Source organism: Glycine soja, chromosome 15 (genome assembly GCF_004193775.1).
Source record: "Glycine soja cultivar W05 chromosome 15, ASM419377v2, whole genome shotgun sequence".
Taxonomy (NCBI): Eukaryota; Viridiplantae; Streptophyta; class Magnoliopsida; order Fabales; family Fabaceae; genus Glycine; species Glycine soja.
The window spans coordinates 43622969-43642779 of NC_041016.1; the positions used below are offsets into that span (position 1 = coordinate 43622969).

General features: G+C 31.1%; 2 protein-coding genes across 4 annotated transcripts; one reads left to right on the plus strand and one right to left on the minus strand.

Annotated features, from left to right (window-relative positions):
- The first annotated feature begins 3391 nt into the window (after positions 1-3391).
- On the plus strand, positions 3392-5892 carry LOC114387772 (ribosome-recycling factor-like). Of its 2 annotated transcripts, XM_028347972.1 has the most exons (7): positions 3392-4023; positions 4116-4212; positions 4313-4565; positions 4662-4730; positions 5195-5263; positions 5350-5428; positions 5609-5892. In XM_028347972.1, exons 3-6 carry the CDS (start codon positions 4530-4532, stop codon positions 5410-5412), a joined length of 237 nt encoding a protein of 78 aa, XP_028203773.1. In that variant the 5' UTR covers positions 3392-4023; positions 4116-4212; positions 4313-4529; the 3' UTR covers positions 5413-5428; positions 5609-5892. The 2 variants fall into 2 exon arrangements, with proteins under 2 accessions (XP_028203773.1, XP_028203772.1); XM_028347971.1 differs by having other exon boundaries at positions 5350-5892.
- A 2378-nt stretch (positions 5893-8270) lies between these two features.
- LOC114386881 (disease resistance protein RML1A-like) lies at positions 8271-12806 on the minus strand. Of its 2 annotated transcripts, XR_003661193.1 has the most exons (5): positions 12246-12806; positions 10834-11848; positions 10675-10792; positions 10483-10567; positions 10317-10367 (listed from the first exon to the last, which is right to left on the minus strand). XR_003661193.1 is itself a non-coding variant. In XM_028346944.1 (4 exons), the coding sequence occupies exons 1-4, from the start codon at positions 12692-12694 to the stop codon at positions 10330-10332; spliced, it is 1137 nt and encodes a 378-aa protein (XP_028202745.1). In that variant the 5' UTR covers positions 12695-12802; the 3' UTR covers positions 8271-10329. The 2 variants fall into 2 exon arrangements, 1 of the variants encoding a protein (XP_028202745.1); XM_028346944.1 differs by lacking the exon at positions 10675-10792 and having other exon boundaries at positions 8271-10367; positions 11284-11848; positions 12246-12802.
- Positions 12807-19811: the final 7005 nt, after the last annotated feature.

Genomic DNA, 19811 nt, shown 5'->3' on the forward strand with positions numbered 1-19811 from the left:
TTAAATAATATAATTAGGTATATATTTTTTATTTTATAACACACTTTTTACAAAAATTAATTATCCATTTAATTCCTATAATTTTTAAATTTATCTTAATTTTTTAGTTAAATGATTTTAAAGATAGACATTTTTTATAATTAAGATGTAAAGTTCACAGATAAAAAATTTATTTATTAAATTTCAGGAATTAAAATAATTACTTAACTATAGAAATTATAAGGGATAAAATTAGAAATTACAGGAAAAAAATTAAACTTAAAAAAATGCATTAGATACAAATAATACTTTCAAATTCTTTTTGAATAATTATCAAATAAACTCAATTTTTACTTTCTTTGGTTATTTAATTAAAATTTATCTTTTTACTAATATTAAATATGATAAACAAATACATGTTAGTATTAAAATGAAATTTTTATTATTTTTAATTAATTCCTAAATTGTATAATCAACATTCAGTATAAAATATTTATAAATTATTATTACATTGATATTTTATTAATTAAGCAACTTTGTAAGATTTTCTAAAATCAGAGTTTTGAATCTATTTTATTTTTATATTTTTAATTCTCAATATAAAATTTTCGTGAATGTTTTAAATTTATATTTCACAAATTTACAAACTCATGCATACTTCAAAAAATGTGCATGACACGAGATTTTTACCAGTCCGATTTTCTCATAAATTATAAATAAGTTTAATTAATCATCTTAGTTCTATATTTTAATTAATTTTTGGTTTAGACCCGTCTGTTCCACTCGTGCAGTACCGCTCCCTATTTGCTTATCACTTCTACTCTCAGTATCTAGGACGTAACCCCACATTCAACTAAAGACCCCTATGTCATAGTTGCACCTATTTCGCCAGTACTAATGACAGTCCTTAGGTTGTTTCGCTTGTACCATTGGCAAAATCACTTTTATTTTGCTTGTATCATTTGCAAAATCACTGCAAAATACTAAATCTGTTGTAAATAAGGCTTTTATGTTTAGGAAAAGTGTTTAGGAATATTGGAGACTTTGAATAGAAACTTGATAGGAAGGAGAATTCTTTATGGAGGAGAGAACTTTGTATTTTTGCTTGATACAAATGTGTAAGATTACATCTCTATTTATACTACTCTAAGGAGAACTCTAGACACACTAATTCTAGAGAGTTCTCAACTCTAGAGATCCAACGAGTATTCTAGAGAATATTAAAACCATAAGAAATATCTAGACACTCCAAACACTACAAGAATTCTCTAGAAACATGACCCATAATTACTTAAGCCCAAAATAATTAAGTCCAAAGAATCAAATAATTAATTTAAGCCAAAATCAAGTTTATATTTCAACAAATCCCTTAGGTTGTTTCGCTTGTACCATTGGCGAAACTACTTCTTGGTTGTTTGGCTTGGACCATTGGCGAAACCACTTCTTGCTTGAACCATTGGCGAAACCATTGCAAAATACGTACATGTAACCACTGCAAAATACGTACATGTGTCATCCATGCAGGTATTTTGCTCCTGAAATGCTTGTAGGAAGAGACTCCCTCCAGAATAATTTCAAAACAGATCCAGTTAGGGAATAAGTTTGTAAATGAAACCCCCTGGGGCCAATTAGCCTCTTCTCCCCCTCTTCCCCTATTTGTGCCATTGACGGATACCACACCACAAGACCTTCACAGATACCCAACTGGTGAAGTCAAAGTCGCCGTCATGGCCTCTTCCATTGTCGTTCATGATGACAAAGTCACTGTGTGGCATCCATTTCGGCTGCACAAAGTCGCTTCCTTTCCATTCCAACGTTCGTTCGTTCACAGCCTTCTCCTTATGCTTACGTTGGTTGTCGTCCAGAAAGGTTTTTCTTTCTTTCTTTCTCTCTCTTTGTTTGTATATATCCTTTTCCCTCTTTCTATCTGTTTCTTTCCAAAACAATCAAATGCACTACTACTGAATTCACTTTTGGGTTTCTGAACAACTGATGGTTTCGTGCGTGAAGAGTTTGTGTATTGTTTCCCCTTTTCTTCTGTTTTATTCTTATAAGAAAAGATCTTAACGCCCACTGTAACCATTCCACTCCCATTGAATAATGGTGAGGCTGAGAGCATGGGGAAGGGCTTTTTTCACCCTTCAATCTTGTATGGTTTATCAAGATTATTTGGTTTTGCTAAAATCATTCTTGACCCTCCATTAACGATGCATCTTCTTTCTTTCACACATTCACTAAAAAATTTGTGTACTCCACTTGTTTGTGGTAAAGAGTTAGTGGTATTTTAACATATTTTGTTCTATAGTTGTAACTTTTTAAAATAGTTCTTTTAGAAAACAAATTGGTGTATATCAGCAGTTTCTATGTACAAAAATGATTGTGGACACCCTCGAACTATTTCAAACCTAGTGAGAAAGAGACAGAGAAGTTTGTGGTTAAGTTTTATCTATTTGTAGTATAAAAATATTAAATTGAATACTATGATATATTTAAAGTTATTTTTTATTGTCTCAATACAAATTATGATTCACAGTTTAAAAATTAGATTGGTGATTTACGACTTGATAACCATGTGTGTGATTGATTGATAACTATGCTCAACACCACAAGTCTTTTGTTTTGTAACATTTTAAATTTAAGCCTTATATATATATATATATATATATGATTAAGAAAATATTCCACTAAAAAATAATTAATTAATTTCGGTCAAAAATTAGTAATTAGTAATATGAACAAATATATTTGTCTATGTACCTAAATATAAGACTATTTATTCAATAAATGTGCAAAGAAAAAAATACATATATCTACTATTAGGAGATAACTAATATAATAATCTAAAATATAAAATAAAATTATTATAATCATTTTAAATATTATTTTCAAATTTTATTTAGTATATGAATATTATAATTTAAAATAAAAATTCCGTTATATTAAAATTTAGAGAAAAAAGTTAGTTTGTAGAATTTTTATTTTCAAAAATACAATTGTCATATTTAGGAAAAAATTGGCAGAGAACTAAGTATATTTCATAAATGACAAAAATATTTAAGGTAATTTTTTATACATTTAAAGCATTATTATATATTTAAAATTATTTATTAAATAGTAGAATTTGTGTTAATTTTTTTCATACAAAATTTTCTTTCAGTAGAATTTGTACTCACCGACATGGAGGGCTTGGATCATGCCTTGCCTCGTTGACTCAATGCTTTGATGGGGGATAGTGGTATGCGACACTGTGTCCGGGTTCCCTTGTGACTCCTCGTGTCACATCAATATTCTTCTCTTTGGAAACACATCAATCATATTTTCTTTTCTCTTTGTATTCATTTTTTTTCACCCTCACAATTTTAATTTTTTTTATCCAAACATAAAATTTTGAAAATAAAAGAATTTCAATTGAATAATTTGAAATTCTTAGAATTTAAAATTTTTCAGAATTTAAAATTTCCTTATCTAAACACACTCTAAGAGAAATTTGGGATAGTTTCTTGAATTTCCCAGCATCTTTTTAAGAATTGGATGCATTTTAGTTTTCTAGGGTTGTTGGTGGAATTTACTTATTGAATTGAGTTTGCAACCTGTGAAAATGAAATGTTTATGTAATAAATGTTTGTAAAGTTTTATGATTGTAAGTACAAATCTATGAGGCATGCAATTCTCTTTACTGATTGGAAATTGCAATCAGCTAACTCCAAGGATCAAGCTGTTAGATTTTAAAGTTGATATGGGATTTTTCTGATTGAAACATGTTGATACTTGATAGCTTGCCTGAACAATTTTCTTTGTTGAATTACTGTAGTGTGCAGAACTTTTAATGTCTAACTATTATTATGCATTATAAATGTTACTTGATTTTAATGGTCATTGGTTTATACGTTTTGGAGGATGAAGGGGGTGTCGGTACAATTGAAGTTCCACCAAATGTTGGCCCTACTATTAAGGCAATAATGTTGTCTCGCAGATGGAGGCTGCAATGGCTGCATTGGCAATTCCATCTGAGCAAGCAGCTACGTACAGGAAGGGCATCCCCAGGTATATTCATGCGTGTCACAATTGTTTATAGATCATCTGTGTCTCTTGATAGTTATTGATCGAGCGCAATAATGATGAGCATGTCTCTACAGGAATGCTCGATCATATCATTGTTGAAACAAGTGGTTTGAAGATGCCTTTGAATTGGCTTGTTGTTGTTTCAGTCTTAGATCAAAAAACCTTGCAGAGGTACTTTGCCTTAGGAGTTGCAGTTTGTTATTACTTACTTGTAGATTGCTTAGTACTAAACTAGTATTACTTTTGCATTTGATATGCCTAACTTCTGCAGACACTTAAACAATTAGAGAATGCCATTGTTTCATCTCCATTGGGCTAAATCCTAAATCAGATGGTGAAAGATTGATTGCTGTTATTCAGCCGTAAGCACACATGCTATTGACATTCAGTTACATGCCTGTCTGAGTGAATTTGGCCTGATATAGTAGCTATATAAGAACTTGACTTTCAAGCTCAATATTAATCAACTAATTTACTGCTTCTTCACCATGAAAATGACCAGATTGACCAAAGAGCATATTCAGGTAAACTCATTACACTCCATTTAATCATTGTTTATCCTTTAAACACCTCTTTTCATATATCATGCCGGTATATCCTTTTTTTGACATTTATTTCAGGCTATGACTAAGTTGGTTGCTAAATCATGTGAAGATGCTAGTCAAAGTATTAGAAGAGCCCAGCAAAAGGTTTGGTGTGGCCTAGGTTTTCCCTAACTTTTTTTGTAAGGTTTGCCATTTAGCAATGTAAGTAAAGGGAATAAGAATAGTGGAGTTGTGGAAAGAATGAAATTCTCCCACGCTCTGATTATTATCACCAACTTGAATTATTTTTGGTCAGGCATTGATTAACACTATTTTTTATGCTTAAGCATTCTTATGAGTTTTCAAATATGGAATTGGTGTTTTTCCTTTCACTCCATTCACCCTTGAAGAAGTAGCTGCTTATGTCCTGTTCTAAAATGCATTTTTTAATCATTAGAGCATATAAAATATTTCGAAATTTCAAAAAATGCAATACAGGAGAGCCTGGTCAATGGTTCGGGTTATCTTTATATTTTCAAATTAAAAAGGGTGGTCCTGTAGTCATTATTATTTTTTCCCAGCATACCATAATTTTCTGCAGACTCTGATTAAAGTTGTTAATTTTACAGGCAATGGATGCAATAAAGAAGTTGTATTCAAGTCTCCCCAAAGATGACATAAAAAGACTGGAGAAAGAAGTAACTTATATATGCTTATTGCAACTGAATAGATTACCGTGTTCCATAGCTTTGGTAGTTTGATTTCTTATATTTCCTTCTTACAGGTTGATGATTTGACAAAAAAAAAAAATATCAAGACTGCAGAAGATGTATGCAAGGTGAAATAGAAGGAAATTAGTCAAGGTTGAGATAAGGCATTGTTGTCATTTTTTCTTGGAGGATTAACTGCTTCGTTTCTCCTTTGAATTTGCTAGGACCTGAAATTTGTCTGGTCTTAGCTGAGTGTCAGTCAAATCAGTCATATTATATCTATCAGTAGTACTATTCTAGTGTTCTGGTAATTTTTTTATTACATTGGTGCAGGCTGATGTGCATTGTGGTTGATCAACATCTTATGCTTATCGTAACTCCCTTGGTCCAAATTTGTGAATGTTCTGTTCTCATCATGGAGGGTGTGTATAAATTCAAGGAGGGGATATATAAACTAGTCGAAGCTGGCATTCAATTAACAAGAGTTAATGATAGGGTTTGTTGGCATCAAGTTCATTGTATCACATGTTTTGTAGACTTGATATTATCATTGCTTGATGCTGTTCATACTTTCTGGAATGTTACTTTTTTCATTAGTTTATAATGTTTGTTACTAATTCATGTAGTTCTTTTTACCCCCGATTTTATTAACAATTAATATATTCATTCAATTTTTATGTGGTAATTGCTGTCTTTCGATAACATCAAGAATCAATTTTATCCCACAAAATCATGGTGATCCCATAAAAAAATGAAATGATTATTGCTTTATCTTAAATAAAAAGTATTTGATTATTTCTCAATCGTGAAGCTAATCCAAATGCATTATTAATTTGCTTGGCTAATTAAGCTTAAAAGATTTTTTAAAAGCTTAATATAATATTTGATTACTATTATTATTATTTTGTGTAAATAAGTCTTAAATACTGGTAGAACAAAATCTTGGAAAAGTTAGCGGTGAGAAATTTTAATTGTGATTAAGTTTCAAATTAAGGGTTAGTCTTTTAGTAGTCTAAAGAACCAAAACTTCTAGAGATATCTAGAGTTTTATGTTAAAGTCAAAAGTCTTGATTACTGTAGTTTAAAAAAGAAAAGAAGTAGAACAAATAGGAACAATTAAAACTATAGAAAATTAAAATGTGTTTTTTACTTTATTATGAGTGTGCATTGCATGGATCAATTTAATATATTTCAACTTGTTAATATATATAATTAAGTTATTTATAATTAAGTTATTTTGGAATATATGTAAAAATCAATATGATCCGTGCAATGGCTTGGATCGATACTAATGAAGATTAAGAAAGTACAAGAAGTATGAATTGAGAGAAATGCTCTATTTTTTTAAAAAAGAAAAATGTATTTCCTCCTAACGAAAGAAGCCAAATTTTCTTCTGCCACTCATTTACTTTAAAATATTAATTTATCTTTAATTTTTTTTACTCACCCCTCATAGAGCATAAACCAAAAAGACATTCCTATCTTTTATTTTCTCGTAAAAAAAATTTAGTGAGAACAAACTTATCAACAAGTTTGAGTAACTTTGACGTTAGATAAAATAGTTATATTCGATTTTACTTCTAAATTAATTATATAATTACAATATTAAAACATAAATTATATCATTTCAAAATTAATTTCACAAAATCATGCTTATTCAAACACGCACTTGATGGCTAGAGGAATAATACAGGGTTGTGGAAAAGAATTGGGTTTGGATCCCTAACAGTGAATTTTTCACTACAGAGACTGCAGTGTTAAATTTAACCAAACTTTATTTTGTTTTATATTAATAAATAATAAAATAAAAAAGTTTTAGTTAAATTAAACCCTGCACTCCCCGCAGGAAAATGAATCCGAATCCGAACTTGAGCAGTGCAATATGCAGATAAACCTACACCTAATAAACCTTGTTGCATTTGCAATTTGCTGTATTCTCTTTCATTTTGCACTACTAATAAACCTTTTTGCATTTGCAATCTGCTATAATTTGCGAATGTATGAACTTCTATGGGTTGATCAAGGAAAAACTCAAGCTGCACAATATGTAATTAGTTAAAGAACTTACTACCTGCACATTTGAGTATTTCTTATATTTCTTTCTTATAGGACCCAAATTTAAAATAATATTTATTATTTTTTATAAAATTTAATTCATAATATTTTTTTATTAATTATTTTTAATCTAAAAATTTTCCTAATTAAAAGAAGAGAAAAAATATATTTGACAAATAATTAAAAAAATATTAATAACAAAAATAATTTTAAAAAACTTATAAATTTAAAACATATTTAATCATAAAATATAAATTAAATTAATTATTTCTGTTAATCGCGTGATGAATTAAAATTCAGTCTTATAAGTATATTTTGTAAATACTTCATTCTTTTGATTGCAATAGGAATAAATAGTTTTTGACAATCACATGCCAATCTACTTAAACTATAAACAAAGATCACATATCATCAATCCAAGCAAAAGACCACAATATTGTGTGCAATGAATCAAGATGATGTCTTCATAACTCAAGCAAATATTAATGTGCACAAAAAAGCTGGTGAGAGAGTCCTTACTCCTTACTCCTTACTCGCACCACAGAGTGGTGGGGTTGTGTGGGACAAGGGGCAATTTGGATTAAGAAGAAATTTAAAAGATTAAGGTGAATAAATATTTTACAAACAAATCAGTATACAGTTGTCAACTTTTAATAGTTTGATGCTCATTTTGGCTTCTTTCGTTCGGTGGAAAGAGATTTACTCATGAATTAAACTTTACTGAACAATTTAATAAACTTCATGACAGTAACATCTTGCAGCTTTCTACCCATCAAAGAAGACTGTTGTAAACAAAGGAACACAACTTCTTCACTGTACCTATCTGTGTAAACGAACAGACTAATAAAAATTGATGATAGATTAACAAAATAAAGGTGACACACACCACACAATACAATTGTTGAAGTTTGTGTTATCGGAAAGACTCAACAGTTATTGGTTGACTGAGCATCAAAGAAAAAGATCACCATTCATAAAATAGCTTATTACTACTCATTTCATCAGAATATTAACCCTGCACTTCAAATTAATCATTTTCATTCATCCACTCTACTAATTTTCCTACCATGGCACTAGAATTGCCGAATTGGTAGGTGGTGCTCTTCTTTCTGCTTTCCTTCGGGTTGCATTTGAGAAACTTGCTTCTCCTCAAATCCTGGACTTCTTTCGTGGAAGAAAGCTTGATCAAAAGCTGCTCAACAACTTGGAAATCATGCTGAACTCCATCCAGGTTTTGGCTGATGATGCAGAACTAAAGCAGTTCAGAGATCCACATCTCAGAAACTGGCTTCTTAAGGTCAAAGATGCTGTACTTGACACAGAGGATCTCTTGGATGAAATACAATATGAAATCTCCAAATGCCAAGTTGAAGCTGAATCTCAAACCTGCACTGGCTGCACTTGCAAGGTACCAAATTTCTTCAAATCTTCTCTTGTTAGTTCCTTTAACAAGGAAATTAAATCAAGTATGGAACAAGTGCTTGAGGACCTTGAAAATCTTGATGATTCAACAATAGAAAGGGATGGAATTTTAACTGAGAATCTACATCCTTCCAAACACTTTCCAAGGTGATTATTCAATAATTCATTATTGAATGTGGTGTCCTTAACCATGGAGAACTGTCAATCATGGCAACGTTTGCCTCCCCTTGGACTTTTGTCATGTCTCAAGTACCTGAGGATTGATGGACTTAATGGGATATTGCTTATTGATGCTGAATTTTATGGGAATAACTCTTCTTCATTTACATCCTTAGAAACACTGGAGTTCTGCCAAATGGAAGAATGGGAAAAATGGGAATGCCAGGCTGTGACAGGTTTTTTTCATGTCTTCAACATCTTTGTATAAAGGAATGCCCCAAGCTGAAAGGGCACCTGCCAGAGCAACTTCTTTGTCCTCAATTTGAATCAGAGAGTGCCCTAAATTTGAATCATTGCCTGAACACATGCATATCCTCCTTCAATCTTTTTGTTACTTATTTATAGATGATTGTCCAAATTCCAAAAGTTGAATCATTAGAAGGAGGTTTGCCATCAAATTTAAAACATATGTCTCTTTGTAATTGCTTGAAACTCATCGCCTCACTGAAAAGGGCCTGGGGAGCCAATCCCTCTCTAGAATTCTTATTTATTGGAAGACTGGATGTGGAGTATCATCCTGAGGAAGATTTACTGCCACAAGCTCTTATTTCTCTGGAAATCAGTGATTGTCCAAATGTTAAAAGACTGGACTAGAAGGGTCTTTGCCACCTCTCCTCTTTCAAGAATTTGTTTCTTGATGACTGCCCCAGCCTCCAATGCTTACCAGAGGAGGTTCTGCCCAAATCCATTTCATCTTTGGAAATTTGGAGCTGTCCATTCCTCACACAGTGCTGCCAGAAACCTTATTAATCAAATGTGCAATTTATTTTTTGCTAAGCAAATGAAAGTTGTATTATTAAAAGGCAAATTTGGCACAAGATGTGACAAATTCGGACACCACAAATAAATGGAAACATGGGCAGAGATGTACAATTACTTCCCCCCTCCGACATAGCCATGCGGTCACATATAAATCAAATGTGCAATGCATATAAAACAATGGCCAGTGATTACAAAAGCAAATTGCTTCTCTGCTCAATATGTCTTTATGCCAGTGAAACAAGTCCTTAGAGTCATATGCCACCATTTTGGAAAAAGGGAAACAAATTTTAGACAATATCATGAAGGATCTTGAGAAGAGGAGGAAGAACAGTTTTATTATGACAATTGATATTCAAATTCCATAGGATTATAAATCATTCTTCCATCATTTGAGGCTGCAGGTTGTATTTCTTGCATGCCACACTCCTATTCCATTGTATACAAACTAACTAACTTAAGTAAATAAAAATCACTTTTACAGACTTACAACATTACAGGAAATATATCAAGATGAATGATGAAAAAGCAATTCATCCATATAGTTCCTACAGTATTTTGTTCCAATTAATTCCACCAAATTGCAAATCATGCTTCAATCATTTGAGGCAGGCTGGATTTCTTGTATGCCATACTCCTGTTAAATTGTATACAAAGTCAAAAAAAAAAAAAAACAAGGTCAATTACTTCATTTGTTATAGAAGATATATCTAGGTGATAAATGAAAACCAAACCATTCATATCAATCTTACCGTACTTTCTCCCAATTCCATCTGTTGAAATGCTTCCATCATTCGAGGCAGGTTGGATTTCTTGCTTCAATTGCTTGACATGCTCCTATTTCATTTTTTACAAAGTAACATCAATAAACGATGAAACTCCATTGATAAAGGAGATGTATCAAAGTAAAAGATTACAAAAACAACCATCTATATCAGTCTTACAGTTTTTTCTCCAAACAATTGTGACAGATAGACCTTGTTTGAAATGATATTATGGTTTAGGCATTATCTCCAACCATGTTCTGTGTCAAGTTGTAATGTCACCATTATCTTTAACCATGTTTTGTGTCAAGTTGTAATGTCACCATTATCTTTAACCATGTTTTGTGTCAAGTCATGCATTATCACCCGACCATGCTCATTAATCTTTATAAGAGATTTATCAAGCAACACTTTAATACCATCTTTTGGACTGACACGAAACTGCCTATAAAGTTTTTCTTCAACCACTTGCAAATCTTGTCTATTGAGGTAAAAGGCAATGCAAGACAACATTTTCTGATGACATTTCTCCAAAGCATCAAAGCTTATTTGAACTATCCTTTGTTTCTCTTTATTTGGAATTTTTTCATATTGATCTAATGCAGATACACATTCCTCTACGCTTTTTCCGCGCAAGTAGGAACCCATCACTTCTAGAATGAATGGATTCCCTGAAGCATAAGTTTCTGCTCGTTCTAAAATGCTCAAATACATAGATTTCAAATTCTTAGAATTAAAAGCTTTCAAACTAAGCAATTGAAAAGCTTCTTTTGTTTTGAACCTCTCTACCTCGTACAATCTAATCTCATGACGGTGTAGCAAAGAGTTGTCCTTAGTTGTAATGACGACTTTGCTGTTAGAACTAAAGCAGTTAGTTAGCCTAACAATGTCTTGCAATTGCTTTTCATCATAAATGTCTTCAAGAACTAAAAAAAGTTTCTTTTCTTCTTTCAAGAATTTTCGCTTTAATATTGACATTCCTTTGTTTGTATTTCCAAATTTCATGATATCACTGTTGTTGTTGCTGTCACCAATCATTCCAGAGAGAAGCATACCTATGAGACCTATAAATCCGTGATTCCTTAAACATTCTCCCACCTTATCAAGAAAGCAAAAATAGTCAAACCTGTTTCCAGCAGCATTGGAGTAATAAACTCCACAAGCTACTGTTGTTTTACCTGTTCCATCTTCTCCACATATCCCAACCATCTTGACTCCACCATCATCAGATTCAGAATACAGAAGTTCATTAACTTTCTGCACTCGAGAATGCAGTTCAACAGAGCAAGCAACATGTTCAGAGACCTTCCTACCAATCTCCTCGATATACTGGTATTCATATGTCTTCCCAGTCCTGCACAATCAAAGGAACATAGGTGAAGTCCTACTAAATGCACTCTGTCCATGTCTTGATATTTATAACAGGTTCACTTAAATTGTGTTTGATATTAAACGATTTAACTAGTTCAGGGTCAATACACAACAAACATTTCTTTCATATTTTTTTTCCCACCATGACATTAATGAAGAGTATCTATCAATTATGATTAATTTCCATCCAGGAACACCACCTTACCTGATTAACTACCTTTAGTGTATCTTTCTTCCTAAACATGTTTTAGAAAAATATTGAAGGCTTTTTTTTTCTTCTTATATTCAAGAGACCATACAAGAGGGTATCAGACAGATTAAAAAAAGGAACACATTAAAGCAAGAGCAAGAATAAGAAATTGGTGAAAAGAATCGGATACCGTTGGAGGGGCCAGCCGCCAAAGCCAGCAACTTTTTCCAAAGTGTTCTTCCATTTCTCCAACCTCTCACGTTCAACATAGTACTCATGAACACCCAATGCTACTTCATAGCTACCAGTCTGATACCGCACATCAGACGTGGGCACATAGTAGAACACCGGGAGAACCCGCTGCCGGGCACCTAACCCATCCACGATCTCGGCCAGCTTATCCAACCGAAACGGACAAATTGCATAGTGTTCGGACAACACAACGATGAACACCCTCACTGTCTCAATCTCCGCTTTCTTCAGGTCGCGGTGGTCCACGAGCACTCTCGCCGGGAATCCCTGGTCTTCCAGGGACTTGGCGAGAGTGCTCGTGAAACCAGCGACAGTATCGTCGGCGGAGCTTATCAACACGTAGTGTGTGATGGTTTTTGGCTTGTCCATGCGACTAAGGTTTTGCATGATGATGATTTTGTTGGACACTGTAAATATTCTGGATGTGGTCGGATACTGGACACCAAAATAGATGTAGGTATACGACTTCGTCTACTACAAGTCAACTTCCAGCTAAATCACAACCTTTCATTAGTTGTTGTTACCTACTATAATACTGTCTTATTGTTTAGATCCATTTTTAGTATTATTAAAATTGAACTGATCATCAACTTCGTCACTGTGGATAAATTAATTAGCCACTGATTGAGATTAATGAACTAGTATATATTAAAAATAATTCTGTAACACATGCTCAATATGTTAAAAATAATTCTGTAACACAGGTTCAATCAGTAAATATTTGTTTTATAATTTATAATTTATAAAAATATATTACTTATATTAATTTTATTTTTATAAAATAAAATATTTGTTTTATAATTCTCTAACACATGTTGAATATGTTATGTTTGCTCTTTTTCTGTATGTTGGATTTCAATGTTTATTAGGTGTGGTAGTTTTATTTTGAATTTTGTGTGTTGTATAAGAGGATCTATGTCTATATATATTCTTCGTCTTCTATAATCAATTGACATGAGTAGAAAAACATTTTTTCTAGGCACTACAAACAACAATTTTTTCTCTAAATTTCTTCTTTTCTTGTTCTTATAAAAAATTACTTTTTGAGATGCTACACATGATTTGAAATCAACGGGTTGTCGTATCTTTGGAGAGAAGCGCAATCAGATCCTCCTACTAGTGTAGTGAGGATGTTTTCTATGTAAAGATAGTATTTGTGAGCTTCAACCGGGTTATTTAAAACTTCTTTAAAATTATTTTCCTTTATACTTAGTGTATGTTATATTGCATTGTCAATCCATGTTTTGTCATATATGAAGTTGTATTGTTACTATTGTTCTTTTATTTAGTTTGAGGCTTTGCATCTTCAATTCTTCTCATTTATTATGTTATTTTATTTTCTTGTAGTCGTAGAGAGAAAAATCTACTTTCTTCTTGCATAGTCTTTTTTGCAATAGCATTTTATTTTATCAAGATGTCTGACATAGATATGATTAGGTCCCTTTCTAGTAAGCCTGAAAAATTTACGGGTGAAAACTTTTTCTGTTGGCAACAACAAATGAAATTCTGGATTACTAAATTTGATTTATACTCTGTGGTTTCTAAAAGAGAAATAAAAACTTCAATTTCCTCTATTGATATAGTTCAAACTACTGTTACCAAATCTTCCACCACTAAGCATGATGTTTCTGATAAAAATATTTTATCATGAACACATTTTAAGTGATTTGGCTGATAACACTTATAAGATTTTTTTGCCATACTAAAACTTTTGTTGAGTTATGGGAAGCACTTGAATTGAAATATGGATCTACTGAAAAAGGTTTAAGTCTATACTCTTGTAAAAAAATGATTGAGTTTTAAATGGTTGATGGTAAATCTATTTCAGATCAGATCCATGAAATTGAAAACATTGTTTATGACATGAAATTGAAAGGAATTGTTTTGCCTGACATTATGTTTGTGGTTTCATGATTTCAAAATTGTCTCCTTCGTGGACTGCTTTTGCTCAAAGTCTAAACTAAAACATGAAGGTTTCACCTTTGATGATTTGCTTGTTTGTCTCCGCATTGAGGATAAACATCATTTTTCTAAAAAATATTTGCAAAAATATGATTCTCATTCTAAGACCTATCTTTTTGAGAGCTCTAGTAAGCCTTTCTCTAAGTCCTTCAAGAAGCATGGGTTTAACAAAAATAAGTTTGGTAGAAAGCCTTCTTATTCTAAAAATAAGAACAATGCTTTTAATAACAAAAATAAGCCTAAGGATAAAAATTTGGGGAATGAAGTTTTTTGCTTTGTTTGTGGGCAAGCTAATCATTTGACGAAGAACTGTTTTCAATGCCATCGCCAACCTATACCTCTTTCCCTTAACCTTAGGTACCATGTCACTAGCCCTAAGTTAAATTATATTTTTAACTCAAATGATTGGTTTATAGACTCTGGGGCTAATGTTCATATGTGTGCTGATAAAAAATTATTTTCTTTATATCAGGAATCAAGCACACGTACTATGAGAATGAGGAATGAGAGTATGGCATATGTGTTAGGAGAAGGTCAAGTGAAGCTAGAGCTATCTTCAGGGAATTTTCTTGTTTTAGATGAAGTCTATCATATTTTTTATATTAGAAAAAATTTAATAAGTACTTCTTTGTTAGTCCAACAAGGGTACAAGGTTGTTTTTCAGTCCAATAGAGTTGTTATTACTAGACATGGTGTTTTTATTGGTAAAGACTACATTTGTGATTATATGTTTAAGTTAAGTCTTATGCCTCTTTCTATTAATAAAATATCTAGTGTTTCTTCTTTTATGCAAATGTTGAATGTTCTGATATGTGGCATGCTAGGCTTGCACATGTGAATTTGAATTCTATCAAAAGAGTGATGTCTCTTAATCTTATTCCTAATGCTTCTATTGATTTCAAACAAAAATGTGAAACATGTATTCAAGCAAAGCAACCTAGAAAGGGTTTTACTACATGTATTGAAAGAGAAACTAATTTGCTTGAATTGGTTCATGGTGATTTATGTTATAGTAATGATGTTTTAACACGTGGTGGTAAGAGATACTTTATTACTTTCATTGATGATTTCTCCAAAAATTGCTATGTGTATTTAGTTAATCACAAAAGTGAATTTTTTGATAAGTTCAAAGTATATAAAATAGAAGTAGAAAATAAATTTGAAAGGAAAATTAAAATTCTACGTTCTGATAGAAGTGAAAAATAAACATCTTTAGATATGAGTAACTTTTTTGAAATACATGGTATTATTCATGAAGTGACACCTCTGTATGCTCTTCAATCTAATGGTATTGCGGAAAGAAAGAATCATACCTTGCTTGATATGGTAAATGTTATGCTTGTAAGTTCTGGTTTGCTTAAAAATATGTGGGTGAAGCTTTATATTCTACATGTCATATTCTTAATAGGGTTCCTTATAAATTTTTTGAAAAAACCCCTTATGAGTTATGGAGAAAAAGAGAATCAAATCTAAAATATCTTAAAGTGTGGGTGTGTCTAGCAAAGATTAACATCCCTATTAATAAGACAAGAAAAAATGGACCAAAAATTTTGGATTGGGTTTTTGTTGGATATTCTTTGCATAGTACTACTTATAGATTCTTGGTTGTTAATTTTGAAGTATCTGAAATTTCTAATAATACTATTATGGAATCTAGAGATACCACTTTCTTTGAAAATGTTTTTCGTTTGAAAAATAAATTGTCTAAATCTGTTTGTGATACTTCTTGTTCTAATTACCATGTTGTAGTAATGCTAATAAGGCCGTTGTTTTTTAACCTAGGAGGAGTAAAAGATCTAAAAAAAGTTAAGGATTTTGGTTCTCAATTTTGTTCTTTTCAGCTTGAAGATGATCCTAAAACTTGTGGTGAAGCCATAAAGTTTATTGATGCACCTTTTTGGAAATAAGCTACTAATGACGAAATGAGTTCTCTTAAAACCAATAAAAAATGGTTTCTAACTTATCTCCCCCCTGGTTGTAAAAGTATAGGTTGTAAGTGGGTTTTCACAAAGAAACTAAGAACTGATGGATCTATAGAAAAATTCAAGGCAAGACTTGTTGTGATTGGTTATAAACAAGTAAAAGGTGTAGATTTCTTTAATACATATTCTTCAATTTCTAAAGTTGCTACTATTAGAGTTTTAATTGCACTTGCTTGTATTTTTAATTTGGAAATTCATCAAATGGATGTAAAAAATACTTTTTTTAAATGGTGATTTAGAAGAAGAAATTCATATGAGCCAACCTGAAGGCTTTGTAGAACCAGGTAAAGAAAAAAAAGTTTACAAACTTGTTAAATCTTTATATGGTTTGAAACAAACTCCAAAGCAATGACATGAAAAGTTTGATCAAATTGTTCTTTCGTATGGTTTCAAATCAATAATAATGATAAATTTGTGTATGTGAAACAATTTGATGATACTGGATGTGTCATTTTATGTTTGTATGTGGATGATATATTGGTATTTGGTAGTAATATACATTTCATAAATGATGTGAAGTCTTTCTTGTCTAGTAATTTTGATATGAAGGACCTTGGCCTTGTAGATGTGATTTTGAGTATTAAGCTTATAAAGAAAGATGATGGCATGGTTTTAACCCAATCACATTATGTTGAAAAGCTATTGAAGAAGTTTAATTATTTTGATGTGAAACATGCTTCTACGCCTTATGACTCATCCATTAAGTTAAAGAAAAATTTTAGTAAAGGAATTTCTGCTCATAAATATTCTCAAATTATTGGTTCTTTGTTGTATTTGACAAACTTCTTTAGGCCTGACATTGCATATGCAGTTGGTAGATTATGATGGTATACTATTAATCCAGATCATTCTCATTGGATTACACTAGAAAGGGTTTTTAGATACTTAAAGGAGTTATTAATTATGGCATTCATTACATGTTTTCATGGTATAATTGAGGGGTTTAGTGATGCAAATTGAATTTTTGATACTAATGAAACAAAATTGACAAGTGGTTATGTCTTTACTTTAACTAGTGTTACAGTATCATGGAAATATACTAAATAAACTATTATTTCACATTTTACCATGGAAGCGGAAATTATTGCTTTACATACGGCTTCTAGTGAGGCTAAGTTTCTTAAAAATTTGCTATGTACTTTGCCATTGTTGAATAAGCATATACCTCCAATTTCAATGCATTGTGATAGTCAAGTTGTTATATCTAAAGTTACTAGCAAAAATTTTAATGAAAAAAGAAGACACTTAAGAGTGAGACATAAGTCTATCAAAAATTTAATTTTTTATGGTGTTATTTCTCTTGACTTTGTCAGGTCAAAAAATAATATTGTGGATCTGCTTACAAAAAAGTTGACGCGCCAACAAGTACTTGAGTTGTTGAGGGGAATGAGATTAAAGCTCATTATTTAGTCACAACAATGGACATATCTCTCCGTATGATTGGTGATCCCATGAATGGATTTCAACATGTAACAAAAAAATTGTTTGTTCACTAAAGTACACCAAAATATTTATTTTGCGGAGTTGTTCCATTTTTCATTCCTATGACGAGATGTATTATAAATTGTGGCAATATTAAGATTGAGGTATTTACATATATGTATTTTTTTGTTGTCTAAAAGTTTGTCTCTTAATGGATCCAATGGCAGTTATTGTAGGGGTGGGATCACAAACCACTCTTTGATGATTCATCTAGTGAGTGTGGTGGTGGAACTGTCATTGTGAAATATGGGTTCATCTTTAAGTGACACTCAAGAAACAAGATGCATGCGCAAGGTCATGTAACACACAACCACTAATTAGAACCTAAATGAACACCAATATTATAGGAGTTGTATACTAAAGTCTGGTTAAATAAGGTGTAGTTTAAGACAATTAAGTCTTTATATTTTTCTCGATCGGAAGGTCATAAACACTAGGTATAAGGTTCAAGCTCGAAAGGTTTCTTATACTAAAATACAATATCACATGCTCTTTATTTTATCTTGTTATACAAATTGTGTTTTTTAAAATTATAAATTATGTGGGGAAATGTTAGTAAATATTTGTTTTATAATTTAAAATTTATAAAAATATATAACTTATATTAATTTTATTTTTATAAAATAAAATATTTGTTTTAGAGTTTGTTACATAAAACTAGAATTTCTATCTTTTAGGATTTTGCTTTTAGTGGGTCAAATTTTTTTTACTTGCAAATCAAGGATAGTTTATTATTATTTTTTGGTAACATTAAGTAACTTTGCCTTGGGATAACTTGGGAAGCATAACAGTAGCAAATTGAATATCATATCGCTCTGTTATTTCTCCTTAAAAAAAGAAGCTGCTATCGTTTTCTATGTATAACACTTATTAAAGGAAAGGGTGCATGTGATTACTGTCCTACCTACAATGTTTTTTTAAATTGTGACAATACTCTTCTGTTAATTTGATTAATATGGAATTCACTAGTGCGTTGACTGTGTGATGCATGTAGAGATTTTTTTTAGTCGTAGAGTAATTTTTTACTCTCACCAAAAGGGTCATGTATATAATTAGATGTTTTCTGGTTTTTCATGTAATTTTTATCGTATTTGTGTCCTATTTTGGTTCGAACATTAATTAAATTTTATAATTTTCAAATAATTAATTTAATGAGAAAAATTTCACATATTTAATTAATATAAAAAGGAATTCAAAGTCATGTTCCAAGATCGAAGATGATAAATGTTACTTATGAATCGTTTTACGACTTTTAATAAATAAGAAATCAAATTACAACTTAAAATAAAATAAAAAGATCAATAGAGTAATTTAGCCTATTTATTATTATTATTATAAAAATTTTAAAATTCTATCAAATAAATAAAGATATTGTGCAAAAGACTTTTATACATGGATAAAACTTTATATAAAAATCTATTAGTTTAGTTTTGGTTCTTTTGCTTTTTAAACTTGAGTTGTTTGGTTTTTAACTTTTAAATTTGAGTCATTTTGATATATAGGATTAAAATGACTCAAATTTAAAAGTTAAACAACTAATAAGCTGGATTTTTTAAAGGATAAAAGACTAAAAGTATATCTTAAAAATAAGATAAAGAATTAAAATATAATTTAACTTTTTTCTTCTTTAGCAATGATAAATCTACAACTGCAGTAGATTTATAAAGCTATTTCACATGGATTTCGCATAAGTTCAAAGTAAATTTAATTGAAAAATGATCCAATGATAAATAATTTCATGCAATCGGTTATTGATGATATTTGTAAAAAAAAAAAGCATGTTTTTATGTAATTATTTGAGTCGTGAAGGTAGGAAAATGAGCAGGAGAAGGTTCATGACCTGCAAGAAAGAAGAAGTGAAGCTTCCCAACTACAAAGATATTGAAATACAAATTACCAAGGCGACAGGGAAGCATGGATACATCATACAGGGAATAACAAGAGGATGAAGTCGCAAAAGGAGCACAATTGGATCACTCACACTCAGTGTGAGTGTGCATCACACTAGATGCGAAAGATAAACACCCACGCTCAACGTGAGCAGTTCAAACTCGTGTGGAGGGGCAGTAATGTAAGAA

Excerpts from the sequence above, each read along its gene's own strand:
- LOC114387772 (XM_028347971.1), top strand. The coding sequence starts at position 4,530 with ATGAAAATGACCAGATTGACCAAAGAGCATATTCAG. Across the intron at positions 4,566-4,661 it reads TGACCAAAGAGCATATTCAG|GCTATGACTAAGTTGGTTGC; the intron begins GTAAACTCATTA and ends CATTTATTTCAG. Across the intron at positions 5,264-5,349 it reads TAAAAAGACTGGAGAAAGAA|GTTGATGATTTGACAAAAAA; the intron begins GTAACTTATATA and ends TCCTTCTTACAG.
- LOC114386881 (XM_028346944.1), bottom strand. The coding sequence starts at position 12,694 with ATGCAAAACCTTAGTCGCATGGACAAGCCAAAAACCATCACACACTAC. Across the intron at positions 11,849-12,245 it reads GGCGGCTGGCCCCTCCAACG|GACTGGGAAGACATATGAAT; the intron begins GTATCCGATTCT and ends TTGATTGTGCAG. Across the intron at positions 10,368-10,482 it reads TGGAATTGGGAGAAAGTACG|GAGTATGGCATACAAGAAAT; the intron begins GTAAGATTGATA and ends ACAATTTAACAG.